The sequence below is a fragment of the Pelophylax lessonae genome (genome assembly GCF_965119305.1).
Source record: "Pelophylax lessonae genome assembly, chromosome: 10".
In the NCBI taxonomy this organism is placed as follows: domain Eukaryota; kingdom Metazoa; phylum Chordata; class Amphibia; order Anura; family Ranidae; genus Pelophylax; species Pelophylax lessonae.
The window spans coordinates 80,439,759-80,461,966 of record NC_138777.1 but is presented as its reverse complement, the minus strand read 5'-3'; the positions used below and the strand labels follow the sequence as shown (position 1 = coordinate 80,461,966).

At 38.2% G+C, this 22,208-nt stretch overlaps 1 protein-coding gene across 1 annotated transcript in view; it reads left to right on the top strand.

Moving 5' to 3' along the window:
- LOC309565953 (mucin-5B-like) overlaps window positions 1-22,208 on the top strand; it is a gene marked incomplete at both ends in the record, with an annotated part of 69,522 nt that overhangs the window by 11,159 nt on the left and 36,155 nt on the right. Inside the window, 17 exons of the mRNA XM_082270982.1 lie at window positions 633-758; window positions 1,560-1,677; window positions 2,406-2,544; window positions 3,314-3,424; window positions 3,607-3,676; window positions 7,345-7,482; window positions 7,641-7,805; window positions 9,678-9,772; window positions 10,137-10,263; window positions 11,133-11,388; window positions 12,660-12,712; window positions 14,633-14,733; window positions 15,619-15,770; window positions 16,770-16,908; window positions 17,392-17,502; window positions 18,119-18,298; window positions 21,064-21,303. Coding sequence (XP_082127108.1) covers window positions 633-758; window positions 1,560-1,677; window positions 2,406-2,544; window positions 3,314-3,424; window positions 3,607-3,676; window positions 7,345-7,482; window positions 7,641-7,805; window positions 9,678-9,772; window positions 10,137-10,263; window positions 11,133-11,388; window positions 12,660-12,712; window positions 14,633-14,733; window positions 15,619-15,770; window positions 16,770-16,908; window positions 17,392-17,502; window positions 18,119-18,298; window positions 21,064-21,303 — 2,321 coding nt within the window. The remainder of the gene's footprint in view (window positions 1-632; window positions 759-1,559; window positions 1,678-2,405; window positions 2,545-3,313; window positions 3,425-3,606; window positions 3,677-7,344; window positions 7,483-7,640; window positions 7,806-9,677; window positions 9,773-10,136; window positions 10,264-11,132; window positions 11,389-12,659; window positions 12,713-14,632; window positions 14,734-15,618; window positions 15,771-16,769; window positions 16,909-17,391; window positions 17,503-18,118; window positions 18,299-21,063; window positions 21,304-22,208) is intronic.

The window sequence follows — 22,208 nt, the reverse complement described above, 5'->3', positions numbered from 1 at the left end:
CAAGGTAATAATAATGAAGCTGACCATACACTCTGCAATTCTTCAGGTGTTCTAATAGATTCCTTAATAAAAAAGAATGTGCCACGACCAATCCAAACATTTTACAAAATGCTTTGTAGTTTCTTTTGGCGATTGCACCTTGCAGATTCCAAAGAAAAAGAGAACCATTTTTTCACTGTAAAAAACATCAGAATAAGTCAGGAACCATAGAGGCTGGTGCCACCTATATGATGGCCACGGTGATGGTCAGACTTCATAATGGCATATAAGATGTGTCCATTTATGCCAACCTATGTAGCTTTAAATACATATCAGCAAGAAGAAAGTTCAGAAGTAACCATAGAAAAAAAAGTAGTTTGATCCAAAGAGTAGTTAATATTTGGAACAAACTTCCAGCAGAGGTAGTGGGTTAGTCAACAATAAGTAACTTTAAACATGCTAAGGACAAACAGATCTATATTCAAATAAAAAAAGGTTAAAAAAGGGGGGCAAACTCAGTAGACTTTTTTTTTTTTTTTTGGTCATTCTTTTGTGTTTTAATTTGCCAATTTTGTAAAGCCAAATTGGTTATTAGAGACTAACTGTTTCTAAAATATGTCACTTTGTACTGACTTTGAGTGTTTTATTGGCAGAGAGGACCTGTCCAATGAACATGAAATATAGTGAATGCGGTTCACCCTGTGCGGATACCTGTTCCAACTCTGAGCGGACGCTTGTTTGTGAAGATCATTGCATAGATGGCTGCTTCTGTCCACCAGGTAAAATCATTTTTATTTTTTTTAACAGCACGCATTCCTTGTGTGTTTTTTGTGATTATTCTGAGGTGGGCTATTTCTACAGATATACTGTATAACAGATTAAACTACTAATTCAACATGACCCTCCAAGGTTATCTGAAACTCAGTTGTTCTCAAAGGATGACACAATGGGGAAATTTACTTACAGAGGTTGAGACTCTTTACTCAATACATTGTATCTGTGTTCTCTTTGAATCTCCAATACAGGAATTTGCTTTTTACATGAATACATAATTGAAATAATTTCAGTTTATGGAGTGAAGATTCTCAACTCCTTTAGGGCTCTTTACACTTGTGGCATTGGGGGTGGTAAAACACATGGTTTAACCACATTTTTAGCACTCCACCCCTTTATTTGCAAAGGAAGCAGACAGGTGTGTACACATGCTGTGGCTGTGATGCTTTGCTTTGGCCATGGAGAAAATGATCCCCCTGCTGCATTCTGTGGGCAGCACCGCCACCAACTATCACCCATTCAAGCAAATGGGGGCCGCATGACATCCTCCTTTTAAATATGTGCAATGCCCCTGGTTGCAGTTCTGTGGTGTGATGTTTATGGGGTTAAAACAGGCAGTGGGCAGGGAACATATCGCTTACTCGCCGCTTGTCAAACGCCTCTAAAAAGCGATCCAACTGCTAGTGCAAGCATAGCCTAAGTAAACTGGCCTTAGTAAGTCATCACAGCATTTACTCTGGTTATTGGCGCCACAAGAATAAGAGTTTATTAGAAGCATCGTCTAATCTCAATCAATCTTCTTTCAGGAACGGTGCTGGATGATGTTGATAACCGAGGTTGCATCCCACACAGTAAATGTTCCTGTACCTACAACAATAAGAAATTTGCACCTGGAGAATTTTATACCAGCAGCTGCCACAACTGGTAAGGACTAAAAAATACTTGTGAAAGTGCTCAGTAATAGGGCGTTTTCTTACCTTAAGCTGGCCACACATGGAATAAATTTCAGCAATTTCCTGCATCCAACCTCGATCCAATAAGTTGCAGTCACTGTTTGGGTATTCTGACAGCTGGGAGGACTGGCTGTCAGGATATATTAGCTTACAGAAGAGATTTGTCTATTGCTGTTTAGCTTGCATGAAGGAATGGAAAGTCAAGTGTAGTGAGAGGGACCTCTATAACTTGTGACCTAAAGCAATTATCTCAGTAGGTTAACCCGTCGAGCCAGTTCTTCTTTATCATGATTTCTTTATTATTTTTATGCACTCCTTCTATTAGTGTAAACCTGAAATCTAGGCAGTGTCATTTTTTTTTTAAATACAAGAGCCATGGATATTTTTTGTTTATTTCTTAGCGATTTGTACAGTGATCCAACACAAAACAACTCCTCCACTTTGCCTCTGTAGAGACCAGTCACTACTGATCTCTCTCCTTGAGCAGTGTGCCTGGTCTTGTCCCCGCCTCTCTTCTGTAATTTTTTTTTTTTTTCAAGGGAGTCTAAAGCTGGAGTACCTACTGTATCCCACCTACACCTCTGCTCTCTGTACAGCACCACCTTTTTGTACAAAGTTATATCTGGGTTTGCAAAGGAATAAACATTATTTAATATTAATTTATCTGACTGTATTTACATTGTCTATTGTCTATTATAGCACTTGTCATGGTGGTCAATGGAGCTGTGAGGCTTTGCCTTGTGCTGGACGCTGCTCACTTGAGGGAGGCTCACACGTCTACACCTATGATGGTGGTCACTATAACTTTCATGGAGACTGTAGCTACATCTTTACCAAGGTAACATTGTTCATCAAGCCTTTGAATTTCACACTTGTCACAGTTGTCACTTTCACACGAATCAAAACTCGAAATGCACAGTAGTAGCCATATGGTGAGTTTTCATATGCATAGTATTTACCCATTGTAGTATTTCTATAATGTTTTCCTATTAATTTTCATAAATCCTGTAAGTCAGAGATTAAATTAAAACTGTCCATAGACTGACAGTCTTTTTTTTTCAGCTTGGAAGTTGAATCTCCAGCTGTGGCTATTGTATTCCAACTGATGGCACTGACAGCTGTCAAAATACCTGAACAGAGACTGCATCTTATTGGATGCAGTCACTGTTTGTTTGACAATTTTCTGCCTGGCTCCTCTGATTTTTGAATTAAAGTATATCAGGTGGGAGGGTGCAGACAGGACCATTCATGAAGCAAATTTCAGCCAGTTTATCAGAAAAAAAAATGTATGGCTAGCTTAAAGCATTCAGTTTTACATAAACTGTGTGATAATTTGCTGTAGAACAAGCCTGGTTTCCATAAGGTTAGCCAGTTGGTAAGAAGCTCTAGATCTCAAAATACACTGGGGCTAATATAGATAAAAGTCATCTGTATTCCGGCAGATGGATAGATGGGTCGTAATAAACATTTTTGTTGAAGAGATGAAAATGATATATTGTCACTAAAATTTTAATTTTTTTTCCTTATGCAAAACAAACACTGGTCAGTAATGTTTAGAATGACACTATTTCCATACTACAGTCCAAAAAGTTTGTTCTTCCTTGCAGGACTGTGTCACAAACATGTTCACTGTGCTGACCGAGCTGAGGAAATGTGGAGTGACCAACACCGAAACTTGTCTGAGAAGTATCACCCTGTCTTTGGTTAAAGGACAGACAGTAAGTAGTGCTCATTGCACGAGTACAATTTACCTCTCTTTCTAGGCACTGACTAAATATATTCTTGTAGTGTTTATATAGTGAATGTCACTTTATTTGTGTTGCTTGTTTTGTTTACTTGTGTTGCCCTAGCCATTAGTTTGACCACTTTCCTATATTGACGTCACCTCTGTAACCTGTAGGTTCTGACAGTGAAGTCGTCAGGAACTGTGCTTCTGAATGGGATCTACGCACGTGCACCATTAGTCACAGGTAAAGAATCATGTCTAAAATCTACTGCACATTGAAAGGTGGTCACACGCTGACTAATAAAATGACAATTTTTGAGCCTGGCAATGAGATTTTCCAATCTCTTTCTGATCCCGTATCTGTATGGGGAAGAGCCGATGTAAAAAAATTAAATGATCTGCCCCAAGTGCATATCTTATTTAGTCTGCAGGTAGCTTATTACTTCACCTTTTCTGCCCCATGCCCTCTTCTTGGATTGATCGAACATCCTGCGTCTAGGCTTATGCCAGTGCCATTACCTTCGGTGGCCATTGTTTACAATTAGGATTGGAATTACCTTTTTGCTTTCTGTCTGCCACCTGCTCTGATCTCCTGCTTGATCCTCAACCATGCCTCTTATTCTGACCTTTGGCCCATTCTGAACTTCATGTGTGTCTAAACCCAAAACCAAAAATGTAATACATTGCAACTTACTAGTCTTTGGTGTGGTGACTGTATTTGTTTTCCTAATTTATCAACCTTCTTTTGCTTATTGTCACCTGGTAAACCTGCAAATAACATATTTCCTGTTCCTGGGTGGCTAAGTTACTCCTCCACTCTATCTATGGAGGGAGCTATGGTTGTCACCCAGACTGCTTTCCTGATTTGGACTACAAACATGTTTGTAGCTCTTCACCTCCACATTACATTACATGGGTAGCAGGGCAATTGGTAGTTTACAGAAGATCGCTAGGAAGAAAAATATTCTTCTGTGCAGTTCACAGGAAATGACAAGGGCACTGCATTTATGGTAAGATCATCTGGTACATTTTTAATACTTGCCAAAAATGTTCTTAGTATGAAATAAAAAAAGAAAGCAAATTCATCCACCACATCTAAGGACTGATAAGCTGCAATATATTAAATTTTTGTTCTCGGGTTTTGTTATCCTTTCAGCTTCATCTAAGGCTCCTTTCACACGGGCGTTCAGTTTTTTATGCCCGATCAGTTTCTTTTTTTTTGAAACGGACACGGATGACACTTGTGTCATCCGGTCCGTATGTCCGTTTTTCATCCCATCCGCTTGCGGATGAAAAACGGACATAATGTATCTCTATGTAAATACGGATGTCAGCGGATGACACCACTGACATCCGTTTTCGCATCCGTTCCGTTTTTTGAACGGAAGAAAAAATAGGGTTCTCTTCCGTTCAAAAAAACGGAACTGACAAAAAACGGATGTCAGCGGATGATCATCCGCTGACATCCGTATTTACATAGAGATACATTATGTCCGTTTTTCATCCGCAAACGGATGGGATGAAAAACGGACATACGGAACGCCTGTGTGAAAGGACCCTAACAGTTTGGTACTCTGCTTTTGTCCCACTTGAACTATTAGATGTCTCCAGCCAAGCAATCCTGAGGGTAGCACTCTAATAGTTATTGGAAGGATACATTTCTTTTGAATAGCAGCTGGTAAAGTTCAGTCATGGTAAGGGCCCATCCCTCAGTTTGACCATTCTGCTGTCTGCTAGGAACACAGAAGATCCACCTCACATGTGATATAAAATGAATGCATGTGTGGTACTGATGTGGCCCTGGTGCAAGTATCTTCCTGTCTGCCATTTATAGGTAGTTATCTGCCCATTTATGCACAGTCTAATTTGCAACTATTGTCAGGAATGTACAGGGCCCATTTAAAGGGTGTGGGGAGAATATAACAATTCTAGAAGCAGACAAACACATACATTAGCAGGTGGATAAACTGGTTTTCAAATCCAGGAGTTAGAGGAGATAAAATAAAACATGTATACTGTAGAGTGCAGCATTATAATCAAATGCTGCTAATCTACTGTGCCCTAACTAACCATTTAAAGTGGTTTTAAACCTCAGTCATGAAATATGAACAAAGCATATCCCTCTATAGTGTGTACTTGTATCAGTGAGAGCACTAAGTGTCAGTCACTTTATCTGCTGCTTCGTTCCTCTGCTATCAGCATGAATCACTTCTGACAAGTTTTCCTGAAACCAAGAGGAGAAAAATGGTGACGGGAGGGACCTCCAGGTGATTGACGGCCTCAGCTCTATTCCTGTGTGCTTTGTGCAGCGGTGTGACCCTTCTCTCCAATCAGCTCTCCAAGCTCTCCTCACTGAGCTCTGTAGAGTTTAACTTTAGCTCTCTGCCCCCTTTTTTTTGAACTCTCAGACAAGCATTACATTTCAGAACTTTGATTGGGTGTAGAAAAGAAAGCCATGCAGATATACAGGTACAACTTATGTAGGAGGATTGGTTTCATCTCTGTGTATCACCTGAGGCCAGTCACTTCACAGGGTATATGTAAGGGTTTACAATCACTTTAATGAAAGACCACAATAGATCTAAGTAGACTTGGGTGTGCGCTGCAATGTTAAAGGAGAAGTATGGCCAAAGCTTTTTTGGCCATACTTCTCATTTGGATTACAGGAGTGCAGTTCGCTCTGCACTCATGTGATCTGTTTTCAGCTGACAGCGGGCTGAAGTCAGCTGTCGGTTGACATCACAGAGCCAGCCCAGGCTCTGAAAAAGTTCTGACCACATGGTTGGTATCCACCCAGAAGCCTGGATCCAATTAGCACGGAAGCAAAGAGCAGAGAGCCACTGACTGACAGTCACGGCTCTCTGCTCAGAGCAGAGTGGGGAGAACTGAGCGATCAGCAGTGATTTATCGCTCAATTCCCACTACAGAGGAAGCAGTGGACTAATGCAGCATCCGATTGATGCTGCATCCACCTAGGTGAGTATAAATGTTTGTTTTTTTTTTTTTTTTTAACCCTGAACTGCTCTTTTAATGCATATAACCTGGAATCATGGCATCTCTAAGCAGCAATGAAAAAAGGTCCAACAATGTGGGCTAAAAAAAATAGCAAAGGCAAAAATATCAACCTATGACAGTTCCAAAACCTGCAATCCTCTGGTCATGTAGTCAGCACAGGCCCACTTAGGGCACAATAGCTTAGTGGTTAGCACTTCTGCTTTGCAGCACACGAGTTCCTCGTCCAGATCTCTCTGCGCTTGTGTAGGGTACTCTGGTTTTCTTCCAAATTCCAAAGACATGCTGCTCAATTGAATCTAGAGTTTAAAATGGCCCTAATGTGTATGTATGCACATGTGATAGGGACCTTAGACTGCAAGTTCCTTGAGGGTAGGGTCTGCTTTGCATGTATAATGTTTAAGTGCTATGTGAATTGTTGGTTCTATATAAATAAATGTACAGGGTTAATCAAGCATAAATACGTGTGATGAAAAAAATTGAAGTGTGTGGCAGAGTCACAGCTTCTGCCTAAGACCCCGTTCACACTGGGGCGACGCTACTTGCCGGGGCGACCTCACAGGTCGCGGTGCGCAGCTCGCACCGCGACTTCGGAGCGGCCGGCACAGACTTCATATCATTGAAGTCAATGCAGGTCGCTCCGGGTCGCCCCAAAGAAGCTCCGGACCCTTTTTCTAAGTCGGAGCGACTTGTGTCGCTCCTATTAGAACGGGTCCACAGCTTCTCTATGGCAGGCGACCTACGGCGACCTGTCAGGCGATCAGGTCGTCGGACAGGTCGCCCCAGTGTGAACGGGGTCTGAGAAGTGTAAGTTGAATATATACATACTATATTTCTTCTTGGATTTCCTTTGTTTGTTGATTACCAGTTTGTTCCATTCTTTACATTTGTGTTTTTCAGATCATTTTGCTGTGTTGCAGCCATCTTCTTTTTATCTGGTCATTCAGACCTTCAATGGGATCCAAATTCAGGTTCAGCTTGTTCCAATCATGCAGGTCTCAGTGAGCCTGGATGCTGAGTTCCAGGGAAATGCATGCGGTAAAAGTTTATCCATATTATTTTATTTGGGGCTTTAGTCTTTAATGATCTTGGAAGTATATTAAATGTGATGAGGGGTAAAGAAGGCTTGACTTACGGGTGACCCTTTGGGACACTTATTCATTTTAACTTAATGTTGTTATTTTCAATGTTTTTAGGTCTCTGTGGTGACTTCAATAAGGTCCGGACAGATGATTTTAAATCTCTGAGCGGAGCACTTGAGGGGACAGCAGCTGCCTTTGCCAACACCTGGAAGAGCCAGGCAGACTGCAATGATGTGAAGGACAGTTATGAAAACCCATGTGCTCTCAGTGTAGACAATGGTATGTGAGGAATCTTTTATTAAACATAATATGAGATTATCTTTTAGCAAATATTTTTTAATATGCTAATACTGTATATTTTAATATTTCGGGATGGTGGGGTATTACTGTAGGGTTAACAAAGAAAGAACTTCATTGTAGTGACCATAGTCCAGTGAGCAGGTTGAAGGTATAGAGAAAACATAGTAAATTGCAGAACTGCTCAATCTGAACAGTGGTGACATGCACTTTTGATTATATAACTGGTAATCGTCTTTATAGTGTGTCTAGGTATGTCTAGGTATGTGAGACATACAAGTAGGAGAAATCCTGCTCTTATAAGTTGTTGTACACATATGTTTATTAAGTATGGGTAATAGTTTGTCTGGAGTTCCTCTATAGCTGAACAGAGTTGTAATTGCTTATGAACGAATATTTAAATGTTTTATCCTTGGCTTTACAGTATATACTCACATTCCCTTTACTCCCTTCCTGCTCTGTCCAGCCACCACAAGTAAATAGATGAAGCCCTGTATAAGCTCAGAGCTTACACAGGGCTGAGGATTTTCCCCACATCCATATGACGTGCTGGGCTAATCACCAAGCACCAAATGTTGTCATGTGAGAACTTTTCCATATCCAGACATATTGGGGGAACTTAACTGAATTTGTGGCTTTGTTGTGCATAAACAAAGCACAGGAGCACTTTGATAAATAAAATGACATGATACAATTTTCTTACAATTTTCTGTACAATTTTCTTTCTTTTTTTTTTTTTTTTAGGTTCATTTGTCACATTTGTTTTTTTAGCCTTGACAAAGCAAATTGAGATTTTTCTGCGGAAGTAAATGGGATACATAATTCAGGAGAAATATGAACTAGAAAAATAAATATTTAAACTAAGATTAGGCAGTTGAAGGGAGATGTCAGTGAATTTAGAAGGGATTTAGAGGAATTGTAATTTTATCTGCCTTTCTTCAAAATACATTTTATGTTAGGTTTTGTATGTGTTATGACCTAGTTTGTTCCTTCTTCCTCATATCAGCACCTCCAGGATTCACATCTGGGTAAGCCATACAGCTTTAACAGTTACCAAAAGTAACTTTGATGTGAGATCACCACACAGGGACAGCAGAGCGGAAACCGCTTCACTGTCAATGGTCACAGGCCCAACTGTTCACTTCAACTAGTGTGTGGATTGCTTGAGATAGCAGTGATATGTTTCCAGAACTCCAATGTAGGAAGGGACAGTTTTGTCTGTGGCAATATATTGCCAACAGAAGGAATATTGATGAGGAAAAGGGGAGAAGCCATTTTATTTATCAAACATTTATTTATTATTATGAAACATGGATTTATGATTAAGCAGATATATTGGATTTATATGTTGTGAGAAGTCATATTGTATAGCAGCTGTTGTATTCAAAAGCCATTTACAGCTCCAGCTGTTAAGATTGCTATCTCGAACCTTGAAGACCTGTTTAGCTAACAAGCTTTGGAAGTGACACGTCTATGTTAAATTACCATCTGCATATCAAAGAATGTCACCAAAGACTCAAATGTGACTTTAAATAAACTAGATAGCTAGGTTCCACCCACTTTAGAATGTATAACTTGTATTAAGGGCCCAAGCCAATTATAGCAATGTTTATCAAATCAACAGAATGTACTGAATTGCTCTCCAAACATGTACCTACATGTTTGTCTAAATAAATATAATTTTCAATATGGCTTCAACAGTCAAAATGTTACTGAAACCCATAAGTTTTAGGGTTTCACTTACAACTTTAAAGTAAAATTTTGAACATCATGTAGATTTTCAACAAAACAAATCTGTGTAAACAGTTGCTTAGTTATTCAATGACATCTAACCCCTTATTTACTAATCTTTAGAGAGGTTTGCCAAGTATTGGTGCTCTCAGTTGTCGGACAGCAAGGGAACCTTTGCTCCATGCCATGCGGTTGTGCATCCAGCTGTGTATGAGAAGGTGAGTGACCTGTGTTAAAGAAAAAGTACATTTGTTAGATAGTCCACATGGCAGAGTAGACCACATACTGTAAGTCCATAGACAGTATCTATGCTGGTAAATAAGTTATTATGCCATTTTAGTTTACCTGCTTTAACAGAGCCTTATTTTTATAATTTCCTAAATGTAAATAATATATAACATTCAAATTCAATATAATAGCAAAATCAATATTTGTTATAAGATTTACCAATTATTGTGCTCAATCACACAGGAATAATAAGCTATTTGTAAATGTAAATGTTTTACATACACTTTCAGTAGACCCTCCTATTTTAGGCCTGCTTACTAAGACATGTTGTATATTTATGTTTTGTTCCAACAGAACTGTATGTATGACAGCTGTAACTATGAAAAGAGTGAAGATCGTGTTTGTGCAGCCTTATCTGCCTATGCACGGGCATGTGCTGCTGAGGGAGTGACTGTGGTTGGGTGGAGAGGCGACCTCTGCGGTATGTATGATGGTTTTTATATGGTGGATATTATCCAAGACATTCACATTATACTTTGAGAAAAAACATTTTGACAATAATTACCTTTAAATAAAAATGTAAAGTAAAGTTCTGTGTATTTGAGAAATTTGTCTTCTACTGTACACAGGGTTTGGTATCACAATTTTATTTTTTATATCAGCTCTATTGCATGATGTATAAATATTATACAAAGGTTTACAAAGATCTGCAAAATGTTTGAAATGTAGAAATAATGCAGCTAAGGTTTACTTATTACATCAGTGATCCCACCCCTTTGACAAATCATCATTAAAGTGTGAAAAAAGCAAACCTGTAGCCTGTAGGGAAAAAAATGTAAATCATATAGGTATCCCTGGCTTCTGCACATGGTACCTAGGTGAGAGTTATGACGAGATCCTGGGAACGATGTTTTGCGCTGTTTTGGTGCATCTTCTTGTGAGATTTGGAATTCTTATTGCTCTCAGGGTCTCACTGGAAGGGTCATTATGTCACCTTCTCCAGTGCAGAAACTAGGGGTAATGTAAGTTTATTTTCTAACTTTATACCCACTGTTTTTTTTCTCTTACTATTTATTGTAGCATTTTGAAATGGTAGTGGGGACCCTAATGAAATAAGTAAACTTTGCCTTTTAGTGTAAGGTTAGCGTAAAACATTTTTGTAAACATGTTGATTTCTTTAGTAAAATGGCTTTATGAAAGTCAAACTTTTAAATTAGATACTTACAGAGGTGCAAGCTTTCTTTTGATATTTAATTAAATATTATCTTTGTTTTACCCACAATGTGATAATCCTTATAACTGAAAAAACGTTTTCATGACTAACAGAATTTTCTTTATTTCCAATTTTAGAAAAATACACAAAGGACTGCCCCAAAAACAGCACTTACCAGTACTCTATTACTACTTGCCAGAAAAGCTGTCGCTCTCTTAGTGAGCCTGACCCCAGCTGTAGTTTCCATTTCACTCCTCTGGATGGCTGTGCTTGTCCAAATGGAACATTTCTTGATGACAATGGAGCCTGTGTGCAAGCTGGGAACTGCCCTTGTTACTACAGTGGTTCAATGGTGCCCCCTGGAGAAGTCATTTATGACAATGGTGCCATGTGGTAAGCTATAAAAAAAAAAGGGTGATCATGGGTTTCGATAAAAGCTAATATAGAGTTTAGGACATTACTGCAATTTAGTTTTATTGAGCTGTATAGTATTATTTACCTTTCCCATTACGTTTTTTTTAGCCAGGATATTCCAAAATCCATATCTGTTGTAGGTATAAATGGCCCACTTCTTCTACCACATTAAGGTTCTAGTGCAACAAAAGGTTTTCATGTCCCAGATTTCCTAATGTTAACCCTTGTATATCAATTCATGAGCCTGGGTAAATTTAAGCAGCTTACTGTGACTCTAATGAATACTTGAACTGCAGATTTTGAACATTTATAGGAATGCTGGCTCAACAATATTTTATACGGTGCTGAGACTGAACTTGGATTGGTGCAGATCCTAACTCTTGCTCTGGAAAATGTCAGTGTATCTACTGCCATGGCCTCTGCCTAATATCAACAGAAAAGGATCCTTTAAATGGTGTTTTTTGGTGGTCTTCTTACTCCTTCTTTGTTGCCTTTGGCAAGCATAGGACTTTATTTTGCACAAGGCTGCAACCATTTAGTCGTTAAAGCAAACCTATGCTTTGCCCATGAAGGGAAAGGTAACAGGTTCACTTAAATTGCACTCTTCCTAGCTACACTTATTTACCTTCCTTTTGCTATCCCATTGCCCTATTCGGACACTGAATACAAAGAGAGGAAGCCCTGTGAACACAGAGCTAAAGATCCTCCCCCTACCCACATATGACAAAGCCAGGTGCTTAAGCGGCTAATCACCAAGTTTCTTTGCAAAACAGAGAGTAAGTCACATGCTCCCCCATACCAGATGTATTTCTTCTTTCTCCCGGTGTCTAAATGGGGAGGGAAGGAAAGAAGAGTATGTGCAGCAGGGAAAGGTGACAGTTAAGCGAACCTTTTGCTTTGTACTTCATGGGAATTTGAGAATTGACACCCCTACTGTAAATGTGATGCAATATATAGAACAGCCACAAGATAGCACCATTCACAATTGTTAATGTCTCTCGGTAGACTCCTACAGTATCCATACTATATGTCTGTTCTTGGCTACAGGGCCTTTATTATTTTATTGAACATATAGTAAATGTCAAATAATCAACTTTGAAGACTAGAAAAGTCTTTATTTTTCTAAAAGTTATAAAATGTTAGAAGTGTTTCAAACTTTTAGTAGCAGTGTATAGTTTGAGCTTTAAGCTAAAAACAAAATATGCTGACAAGCACAGGTTAACATAAATTTATTTTTTTCTTCATTCCAGCACGTGTAAGAGTGGGAGCCTACGCTGTGTTGGGAAGACACTCAGTATTGCAAGTAAGGAAATATTTAAAATGAGACATGATAATATACAATCACTGTTAATTTTAAAGCTATCGGAGTCACTAAGGAGTTTAGTGACCATATAAATGCACAGGACCAAAGGCCCCACTGAATACTAAAGTGTTTTCAGCATCCTTAATTGTTAAAAGGGGTATGTTATTCCTTATAATAGACTAAAAGTTCCTGCTACAGAGGCTTAGAGATATTTTGAGATGTACAAACTTTTGTTAGGCAAAAATAAGTTTGGACAAATTCAAAGTACAAAGCAAATTGGTCGCCCAGTTTGACTGGGGGACCACTTATCAGCTCTCTCAACAAGTTGATTTATAGTAACATCGTATGTCATATTTAACTGTATGTACCAATAAACATGTCATTTGTTTCCTGCCAGACTTGTCACGTCTCTCACTCAAAGTCCCAACCTCCCCCACTTTTTATCCATTGAACCGGGATGGAGACGCACGGCACTCCCACCGTGCGCCTCATTTAAAGTCCCAAACCTCCCCCCTTATATATAACCTATAGTAAGTACCATAGACAATTAATGGAGGTATTGTAAAATAATGACAGCGATGAGGAAAATGACATAAAGCTTTCAGCATATGACTAATACTGGTCCTGTTCACACTAAACTCTGCCTTGTGGAGGGTGCAGGTACGAGACATCCTAATGTCACTTGGGATATAACAGTGGGATAAAAAAAAAAAAAATTATGGATTTGTTACTGATGACTATGACTACTATCCATTTGAAACTCCTTGGCCCATAATTCAACACCACAATAAAATTTCTACAGGCTTATAAGTGCCACAAAGTAATCTGTGCAAAAAAAGAAAGTCTCATTATATGTTTTCTTTAAAGTTGCCTAAGAGTCTGCTCTCAGCAAGCATAGGGGTCATCAGGCAGAAAATGTGGATGCAGTCGTATTAATTAATGTCTTGTGTCATTCTTTTTTGTGGTAAAAATGAAAGATCAGAAAGGGAGATGGTGATTCCCTGTTTCTCTACCACCTAAGGTTAGATGTTTTTCTCTCCTTACAGCAGGGTCATTGTTAAGCTGGCCATACGCACATGACTCAATGGAAGAAATGTAACAGATTCCTTCATCCAGGCTAAAGAGAGCATTTAGAGTAATCTTCCCTGCCAGCTATTGTATTCTGACAGTTGGCTTCAGCGGCTGTCAGTATATCCCAACAGTGCCTGCATCTGATTGGATACAGGCTTTGTTCAGCCAACAATTTTCAATTGAACAGTTGGCTTTTGTCAAGCCGGGTGGTGGTAGTAGGGGCATCCACAGCCCAAATTTCGCCTGATTCAGCATGAATCAACTGATATTCTAGCCATGTATGGCAGCCTTCAGTTGCATGTATTGTAGAGTTCTTTTACACCAGACATGTTGGACAAAGTTTGTGGCATGTGTATTTTTTACAAATTTCCAACTCAGAAAAAGAGGATTGCAGGGACATTTCCTGCTAGTACTGCACTTTAATGGCATGACATGAGACAAAACCATTCTGATAAAAAATATATTTAAATTTCCAACACAATTTTATTAGAATGAACTCTGACAGTTGTTGTCATGGATCTAATAATAAGCCATAAATCTTTCCCTGCAAACGAATCAGAGTAAGTACTTCCCTACAAAATGCCTGCACCTCTAAACCTTCTGTAAAGTCTGTTCAGAAACAGGATTCAGAAGTGTTATCCCCTGGTCCCACGCTGAGTCAGGGGGAACCATTAGATGTGGCAGGGGAACAGTAAATCAGTACCCCTAAAAATGTAGGTTTCTGAACAGACTTCACCAAAAGATTTGTCTTGGGCGGAGTTGCAACCGGCAGTGCCAACCATTAAGGATGTAGTTATTTACTGCTAGTTGTGGAATCAGCATGGAATCTCACATTGTGTTTTTCTTTAGAGTGCCCAAACAACATGGTGTATTTTGACTGTGCCAATGCGACACAAGGAGCAAAGGGAGCAGAGTGTCAAAAGACATGTCAGACCCTGGACATGGAGTGTGTAAGTCTCTATATACACAGCTGTCATTAGTAATATTTCACAAATATATGATACATACTGTATATTATACTTATCTCACACATTAGGATTTTCCCTTGACATTTTTGTTTTCACTTTGGGTGGATCATTTGGAATTTGTGGAAAAATTTAGCAGCAGAATATTAGGATGGTAGTGGTGGAGGGTATGTGGAAAAAAACAGTGAGCAGTTACAAGACTCTCTGCAGCTTAGGCAACACACAATCAGCATCTGCCATTTGAAAAGCTTGTAAATCATGCATTTTACATCCAGCATGTGTTCAACATACACAGAACATATGCTATGCTGCCACCAATAGCTAATTGTGCGGGTCACTTTTTTATACAGAACATTTTCTTGTTTTACTGGTCCATACCCAGCTGACTGAAGTTTATATAAGAGGCCATATTTCTGCTGACGATGGGGAAAAAAGTGTTGGTAATAACTGTAGAGGGAAACTCTGCCTATTTGCACGTGGCCTATAGGCACAAGGCTACTGTGCCTAATGGCAAATCTGGTTTGTTTGAGAGCCCATGTACCAAACATACAATAAACAAATGCTCTAAAGCATCCTATAAACAGATTACTACAGTTGCCAGGCACAGCCATTGTTCTCTAGAGCCAACTCCATTTTCATATCTACAAAATTCTAATGATGATTTAGAAGTGAATACAATTTATGCTAATTACTATTTTTAAAAAAAATGTAACATGAAGAGGACAAAGAGTAATTCACAGATTAATCACTACATCTCCAACAGTGTTACATTACAGTCATTTAACATATACAAATTTGACGCCTGTAACTACAAAAAAAATATTTACACGTAACCAAACTGAAGTTTTTTTTCTTTTTTTCATAATTCAGTTAAGTATTCAGTGTGCCTCTGGCTGTGTCTGTCCAGAAGGGCTTGTGCTCAATAGCAATGGCAATTGTGTGCCCGAGGAAAAGTGTCCATGTATATACAATGGTGAGGTTTACCGCAGCGGGGAGAGCATTATGCAAGATTGTAATACCTGGTAAGTTATTTTACTGCACAAAGTAAGACAGTCATCCATTAATTTGATGATTCATAATATTACAGGCTGTCTCGATGTTTCCTAATAATTGGCAAGTTATAGATACAGTTTGGCTCTACCTACTTCTTTATTGATCTCTGTACAGGAAAGGTGACAGGAGGTAGATTAGGAAGCACTTTCCATTGCATATATTGAGACAGTAGCCCTAAAATGTCAGAACATTTAAACAGCTATATAGCTCTGTTTAAATAATACAAATAAATAAATAAAATGTATAGGGTCAGTCCACTTAAACCTGATAGTAAAGTTTTGCACTGACACAGGGAAAATAAGTAGCCCACTGTCTTCTCATATCTCCTAAAATCACTAGTGGAGAATTATTGAGTTCCCAGCTCCACCGATCTGTTGCGGGTTATATGGTGTGGGTCTCACTCTCTTGGTTTAGTTCTTTAGTTTCTATACATTTATAAAGATTGAAGAAGAAGGAAAGGAGAATTGTAGAAGGGGGGAAACTGAAGGAAAAGCCTCAATCTCCAGCAAGGAAATATTGCCATTACAAGAAGAAGCTAAAACGAACTCACTTGCGGAACCACTGGGTAATAGGTAATAGGTGGTATCACATTCCAGAGAGAACTAATGTACAATAACACCTCTTATATAAAAACTAACAGCACTTTAAGGATGCTACTATTCAAATGAATGGTGGCGTCTTTAAAGTTCTGTTAGTTTACACTATAAGAAGCTATTGGTTGGTGGCACTCACCACTCAACTTCATGCTAAATAAAATGCATAATTAGGTTTTAATAATGATCAGCCACTAAACACCTAGAGAGAGGTACCCTCATCAAAGGTAGCTAAAAGCCACATATGACTCTGAAGCCACTATTTAGGGGCCCTTTTCACTAAATTGTACTCAATTATTGAAAATTATGATAGAAAAGTAAATTTGAACCCAAAATTATTTCAGTTTAATTTCTGCTAACTCCTTTATGTTTCAGTACTTGCAAGGACCGGAAATGGGAATGTACCGAGAAAGAGTGTCACAAGACCTGTGTAATATATGGAGAAGGGCATTATAGGACATTTGATGGCAAACGTTTCAATTTTAATGGTGTTTGCGAGTATACTTTGACACAGGTACTTAAAAGTCTATCATATGTAAAGATATTATGCTTACCATAATAAGGGATTTTCCCACTAAGTAGTTAGAACTCTGCACAGAATTAAAGGTCAACAATGTTCATGCATCTTTTTTATTGAATATACACCTGGTAGACATATATGCTGTGCATGTGTGGAAACATGTAATGGTCTGTAAAGGCCAGGCTCAGGAAATGTTGAAAAAAATTACGTATCTTCTACTAAAGAAGGTCCTCACATCCCCAGATTTCTCCAGCTCACAAAATCATTTTGTATGGCCTTAACAATAATTTAGTAATAATAATTCACATTTTACAAGTACTCCTGGAAAATCAAGGGAGATAGTGACTATGACGTGACTGTAATCCTGTGAAAAAGTTCACTATAGACCATTTATATGTATATATACTGTATTTGTTACTTACTAAGCATCCTGAAATGTTGATTTTTAGAAGAACTGTGCTTTCTGTAAATTTGTAGGACTACTGTGCATCCAACCCTGGAAATGGTTCGTTTCGAATTATCTCTGAAAACATCCAGTGTGGAACAACTGGGACTACCTGTTCCAAGGCCATTAAAGTGTTTTTGGGGGTGAGTACTGTGTGTTTAGAACTTCACACCTATGCTACATCTCTAGTACATTTCATGTATTTCTGTCTAACCCAGCAAATTTATACACCATGATTTTCTGTTCAAGCATATCTAAATCCAGGAACAAAAAAGTAAAATATTATAGCTCACCTTAGATGTGTTGGCCACTGTATTTTTTTTTTTAGATTAAATACCCTTTCTGCAAGTACAGAAAAATACCTGTTGATCCTGCTAGAAGCAAAGTATCCTTATAACTTTCAGTTCACCGAAACCGAAATCTAAATCAATGTTACCAGTTTTCTCATCTATCTTCTGTGAACTATAAAATCCCTCCTCTCTATGTAATGGAAATGCGAAGAGAGGACAGTGTTTGTAGCTCAGCTTAGGATGACAACACTGCACTTCCGTAGATAAAATATGCTTTAGTTTTGTGTAGCTTAACTACATGAAGCTAAAAAAGGAAGAAAGCATTTTCTTACTAAGACTGGTAAAGTGGCACAGTGCACTCAAAAGGTTATCACTTTGTTTTTTTAACTCAGCATACATTAATTATTTTATTTAGTTGCATATTAATTATTAGATTGCTGCTTTATAGTCGTTTACTTGTACTTTACAGAACTTTGAGTTGAAATTGAGTGAAGGATCCTTTGAAGTAGTGCAAAGAGACACTGGTGGTGATGTTCCCTACCAGATAAGGAAGATGGGAATTTACCTGGTGATTGAGGCTAAGAATGGTTTGATCCTCATGTGGGACAAGAAGACAAGCATCCTGATCAAATTAAGCCCAGAGTTCAAGGTAAAGAAGTTGTCATCCTTCAGAGACCGAATGGGGAGATTTACTGAAACTGGAGCACTCAGAATCTGCTGCAGTTGGGCATGGAAGCCAGTTGGCTTCTAACTTCAGCTTGTTCAAATAAGTTTTGACAATAAAACATGGAAGCTGATTGAAAAAAAAAAAAAAAAAAAAAAAAAAAGCTCCAGCTTTAGTAAATGCCCCTTAATGTTGACCACCAGTTTCTTCTCTAGGCAATAAACGGTGTGTTCAACAAACTTTTTTTTTGCAACCATCTGTTAAGCACTGAGGTTGTTAGCATTATAGAATTGTGATGAATTTAGAATGTGAGGGTATAATATTTGTATTACTCCTGCTTAACATTATAATACACTATCCTTACCGAATGCATTACACTTTTTTTTTTTTTTTAAAACAAACAAGCTCTTTATTGAAATTTGAAGAGGTATAATACAAGGAGCAACAAAATAAACACCAGCACATGATAGCATGATAGTAGAGGACAAATAAACCCACACCAAGAAAAATGGTGACTGCATTACACTTTTGATCAACCACAGTTTTCAACTAGGGACTTTGACATTACAAAGCCAAATTGATGCATTTTCAAAGCACACCTAACTCAGAAAATATCTAGTTTAAGAAATTATTAACATTGGATTTGGTTTTATATCATCTTGCTGTATACCTTATGGATGGTTTATTTAAGTCCAACTCACAAAAAAACTTTTCACTTCGTTTTGATAAAGTGGCTTGGAGGCTCCATCAGGTTTTATTGCTGTTAGTGTCCTTGAAGGGGATATTTCCATTCACTTTCTGTAGAGACAAGAATGAATTGAAAAATCTCCTCAAAGGGGACACAGAAAACAAAAACATATTTTTTTCTTGAAGAGTGAGGAAGAATTAGAACTTCTAACAATCTATCTTTTTTTTGCTGTCTATGTGTGTGTGTGCGGGGGGCGGTATAGAGGTAGAGGAAATGAGGAGAAATCTTCCAAAGGGTATCACTGACCCTACCTGAAAGAAATTTTAAAAAGAAAGAATCTTTTCTTTTTCATTTTTTTTAGGAGGTAGAGAAGGATCAAAACTGTCTCTGCAGAGGAAATAATCCTTAAAAATAATAGACTGTAATAAATAGCTTACACGGGGTCTAGCCTTTTGCTAAACTTCTAAAAAAAGTTTTTTTTTTCTCTGCTGTTTTTGTCCCTGTTGGAAATTTCCCTTTACTTTCTGTACTGGTGACACCCTATCACCAGATTAGGAAACTAAGGGATATCTCTCCAACAGGGCCATTGACAGCAGAAAAACTGACAGATGTTCTAACCCTTCCCCAGTTTATCAAAAAAGGAAGCTTTGTCTAGATGTACACTTTAACTCTATCCCACTCTGTCCAAAATTTAAAGGGCTGGAGTTAGATTTTAGATTTTCTTTTTACTTTTCTGTCCTTTATTAATTCCCAGATGAAGAGATTTAGTAATTTGGACCACGTGGAAATTATATCATGGTTTCCCATTGTAATACCTCACATATACTTTGATACCAGGCATCTTCAGTTATGTGAAGATAAGCCTTCTGTTTTGTTGATAGCAGGGCTATGTCCAGATAGAAATACAGGCATACCCCGCTTTAAGTACACTCACTTTACATACACTCGCGAGTAAGGACACAGCTTGTTCAGCTTGGCATGACACTACTCCCGGTTTTTAACATTGGCGTCTATAGGAAATCTTGGTCAGCTTGACATGGCACTGCTCCCAAATCATAAGTGACAGGGATACCAAACTTAGGGAGCACCGAGAGGGGACCCAGGATTACAACATATCCTTTTTGTGGCTGGCCAGCTTGCCTAGGTAATCTACCATGTCATAGTCCTGGATCCCCTTAACATGCTCCCCAAGCTTGGTGTCCTTATCACATGGTTTGGGAGCAATGACATGTCAAGCTGACCAAGATTTCCTATGGAGCTAGTGTATTTACATGCATTGAGAAATGAAAAAAAGGTATTGCTTCACTTTAAGTACATTTTCGTTTTACATACATGCTCTGATCCCATTGTGTACTTAAAAGTGGGGTATGCCTGTACTCCTCTTTCCCTAATATAGGAAAGGATGGTGGCTCACACTTTCTTAAAGTTGAACTACCGGCATAAAATTTTTTATTTAAGCATGTTCTTCAATAGCTACAAAGAATACAGATACAGATACTTTTGTGCCTTAAATGCCTTTAAAGGCCCAGATAAAACCATGTAAAATTAGATGTTATATCTCCTGTGCTGTACATAGTCTGTGAAGAGAGTAGAGCTGTGGGAGGGGCTGGGCAGGTCCACCCACTATAGGCTGACAGCTGAAAACTACAGGAAGGGGCAGATACAAGACCAATTACCCTGCACAAGGGGAGAAGGCAGCAGTGACTGGTCTTTATTTCAGGAAGCTTTTGCACAAAGGAAAAGTTTTACTGCACAAATCTGAAAGACCTTCATAAAGGAAACCAATATTTAAATAAGAGTACACACACCTCTTGTATTTAAACAATATTTCCTTATCCTGGAGTCCACTTTTAAAACAGCCTGACACCATCATAAAATGTAGAAAAGTCCTTGCAATAAAACTGTATACAGTTTCCGCTGTTATTTATAGAACTTTAACATAAATATATGAAGCAGCCGAAAAATGAATGTCTAGAATTTTTACTACCTATGCTGTGTTTTATAGCTTCTGATGTGTGTTAATGTATTATATTAACCATTAAAATTATTTTTTTTCTATTAGGGAAATGTTTGTGGCCTCTGTGGTAATTATGATGGTAGTGTTTCCAATGATTTCACCACAAGAACACAATCAGTTGTGGTCAATGTAGAAGAATTTGGAAACAGCTGGAAAGCTTCACCAACTTGTCCTGACGCTCAGCTTCTAAAGGATCCATGCATTGCCAATCCATACCGCCAGTCTTGGTCTCAGAAGCACTGCAGCATTATTATGGACCCAACATTCTCGAAGTGCCATTCTAAAGTGGGTTCCTATGTTTTGTTTAACAGATGTGTTAACATCGTGTTCTAATAATTTATGTGATAATAATCTCACCCAAACATTATTTGTTAGTTTGAACATTTTATTACTGTTTGATTTCAAAGGAGATGGGGGGAGTGGGGGCAAATGTCAAAGCATTGGTGACACAGCTTAGCTGTCCATAATCTTAGCTGTTCTCTTGCAGAATGCTTCCTGCTGAGGTAATGTTAATCTGTGTTCCATACTGACAGATAGCAGTCGATACTGCACACAGCTGCTAGCTATAAAACCAAGCTGTCACTGACAGCTTTGGTCCTTGCTAATGATCAGGAACCAATCAGAAAGGTTCCCTGTAGTGTGATCACAATGACAGCTATGACATGGCTGGAGCGTCTATTCAGAAAACAACTTGCAGCCTGTAGATGCCTGAAAGAGGGCAATGCGCCTCACCTTAATACTTTAATTATCAAATCGAATTACATATTAAAAGAAATATATATATATATATATATATATATATATATATATATATATATATATATATATATATATATATATATATATATATTTACAGTGAATCCAGGAAAGTATTCACAGCGTTTTACTTTTTCCGTTATTTTCCATTTTGTTATGTTACAGCCTTATTCCAAAATGGATTAAATGTATTATTTTCCTCAAAATTCTACAAACAATACCCCATAATGACAATGTGAAAGAACTTTGTTTGAAATCTTTGCAAATTTATTAAAAATAAAGAACAAAAACAATCACATGTACATAGGTATTCACAGCCTTTGCCCAATACTTTGTTGAAGCACCTTTAGCACCAATTACAGCCTCAAGTCTTTTTGAGTATGATGCTACAAGCTTGGCACACCTATTTTTTGGCAGTTTCTCCCATTCTTCTT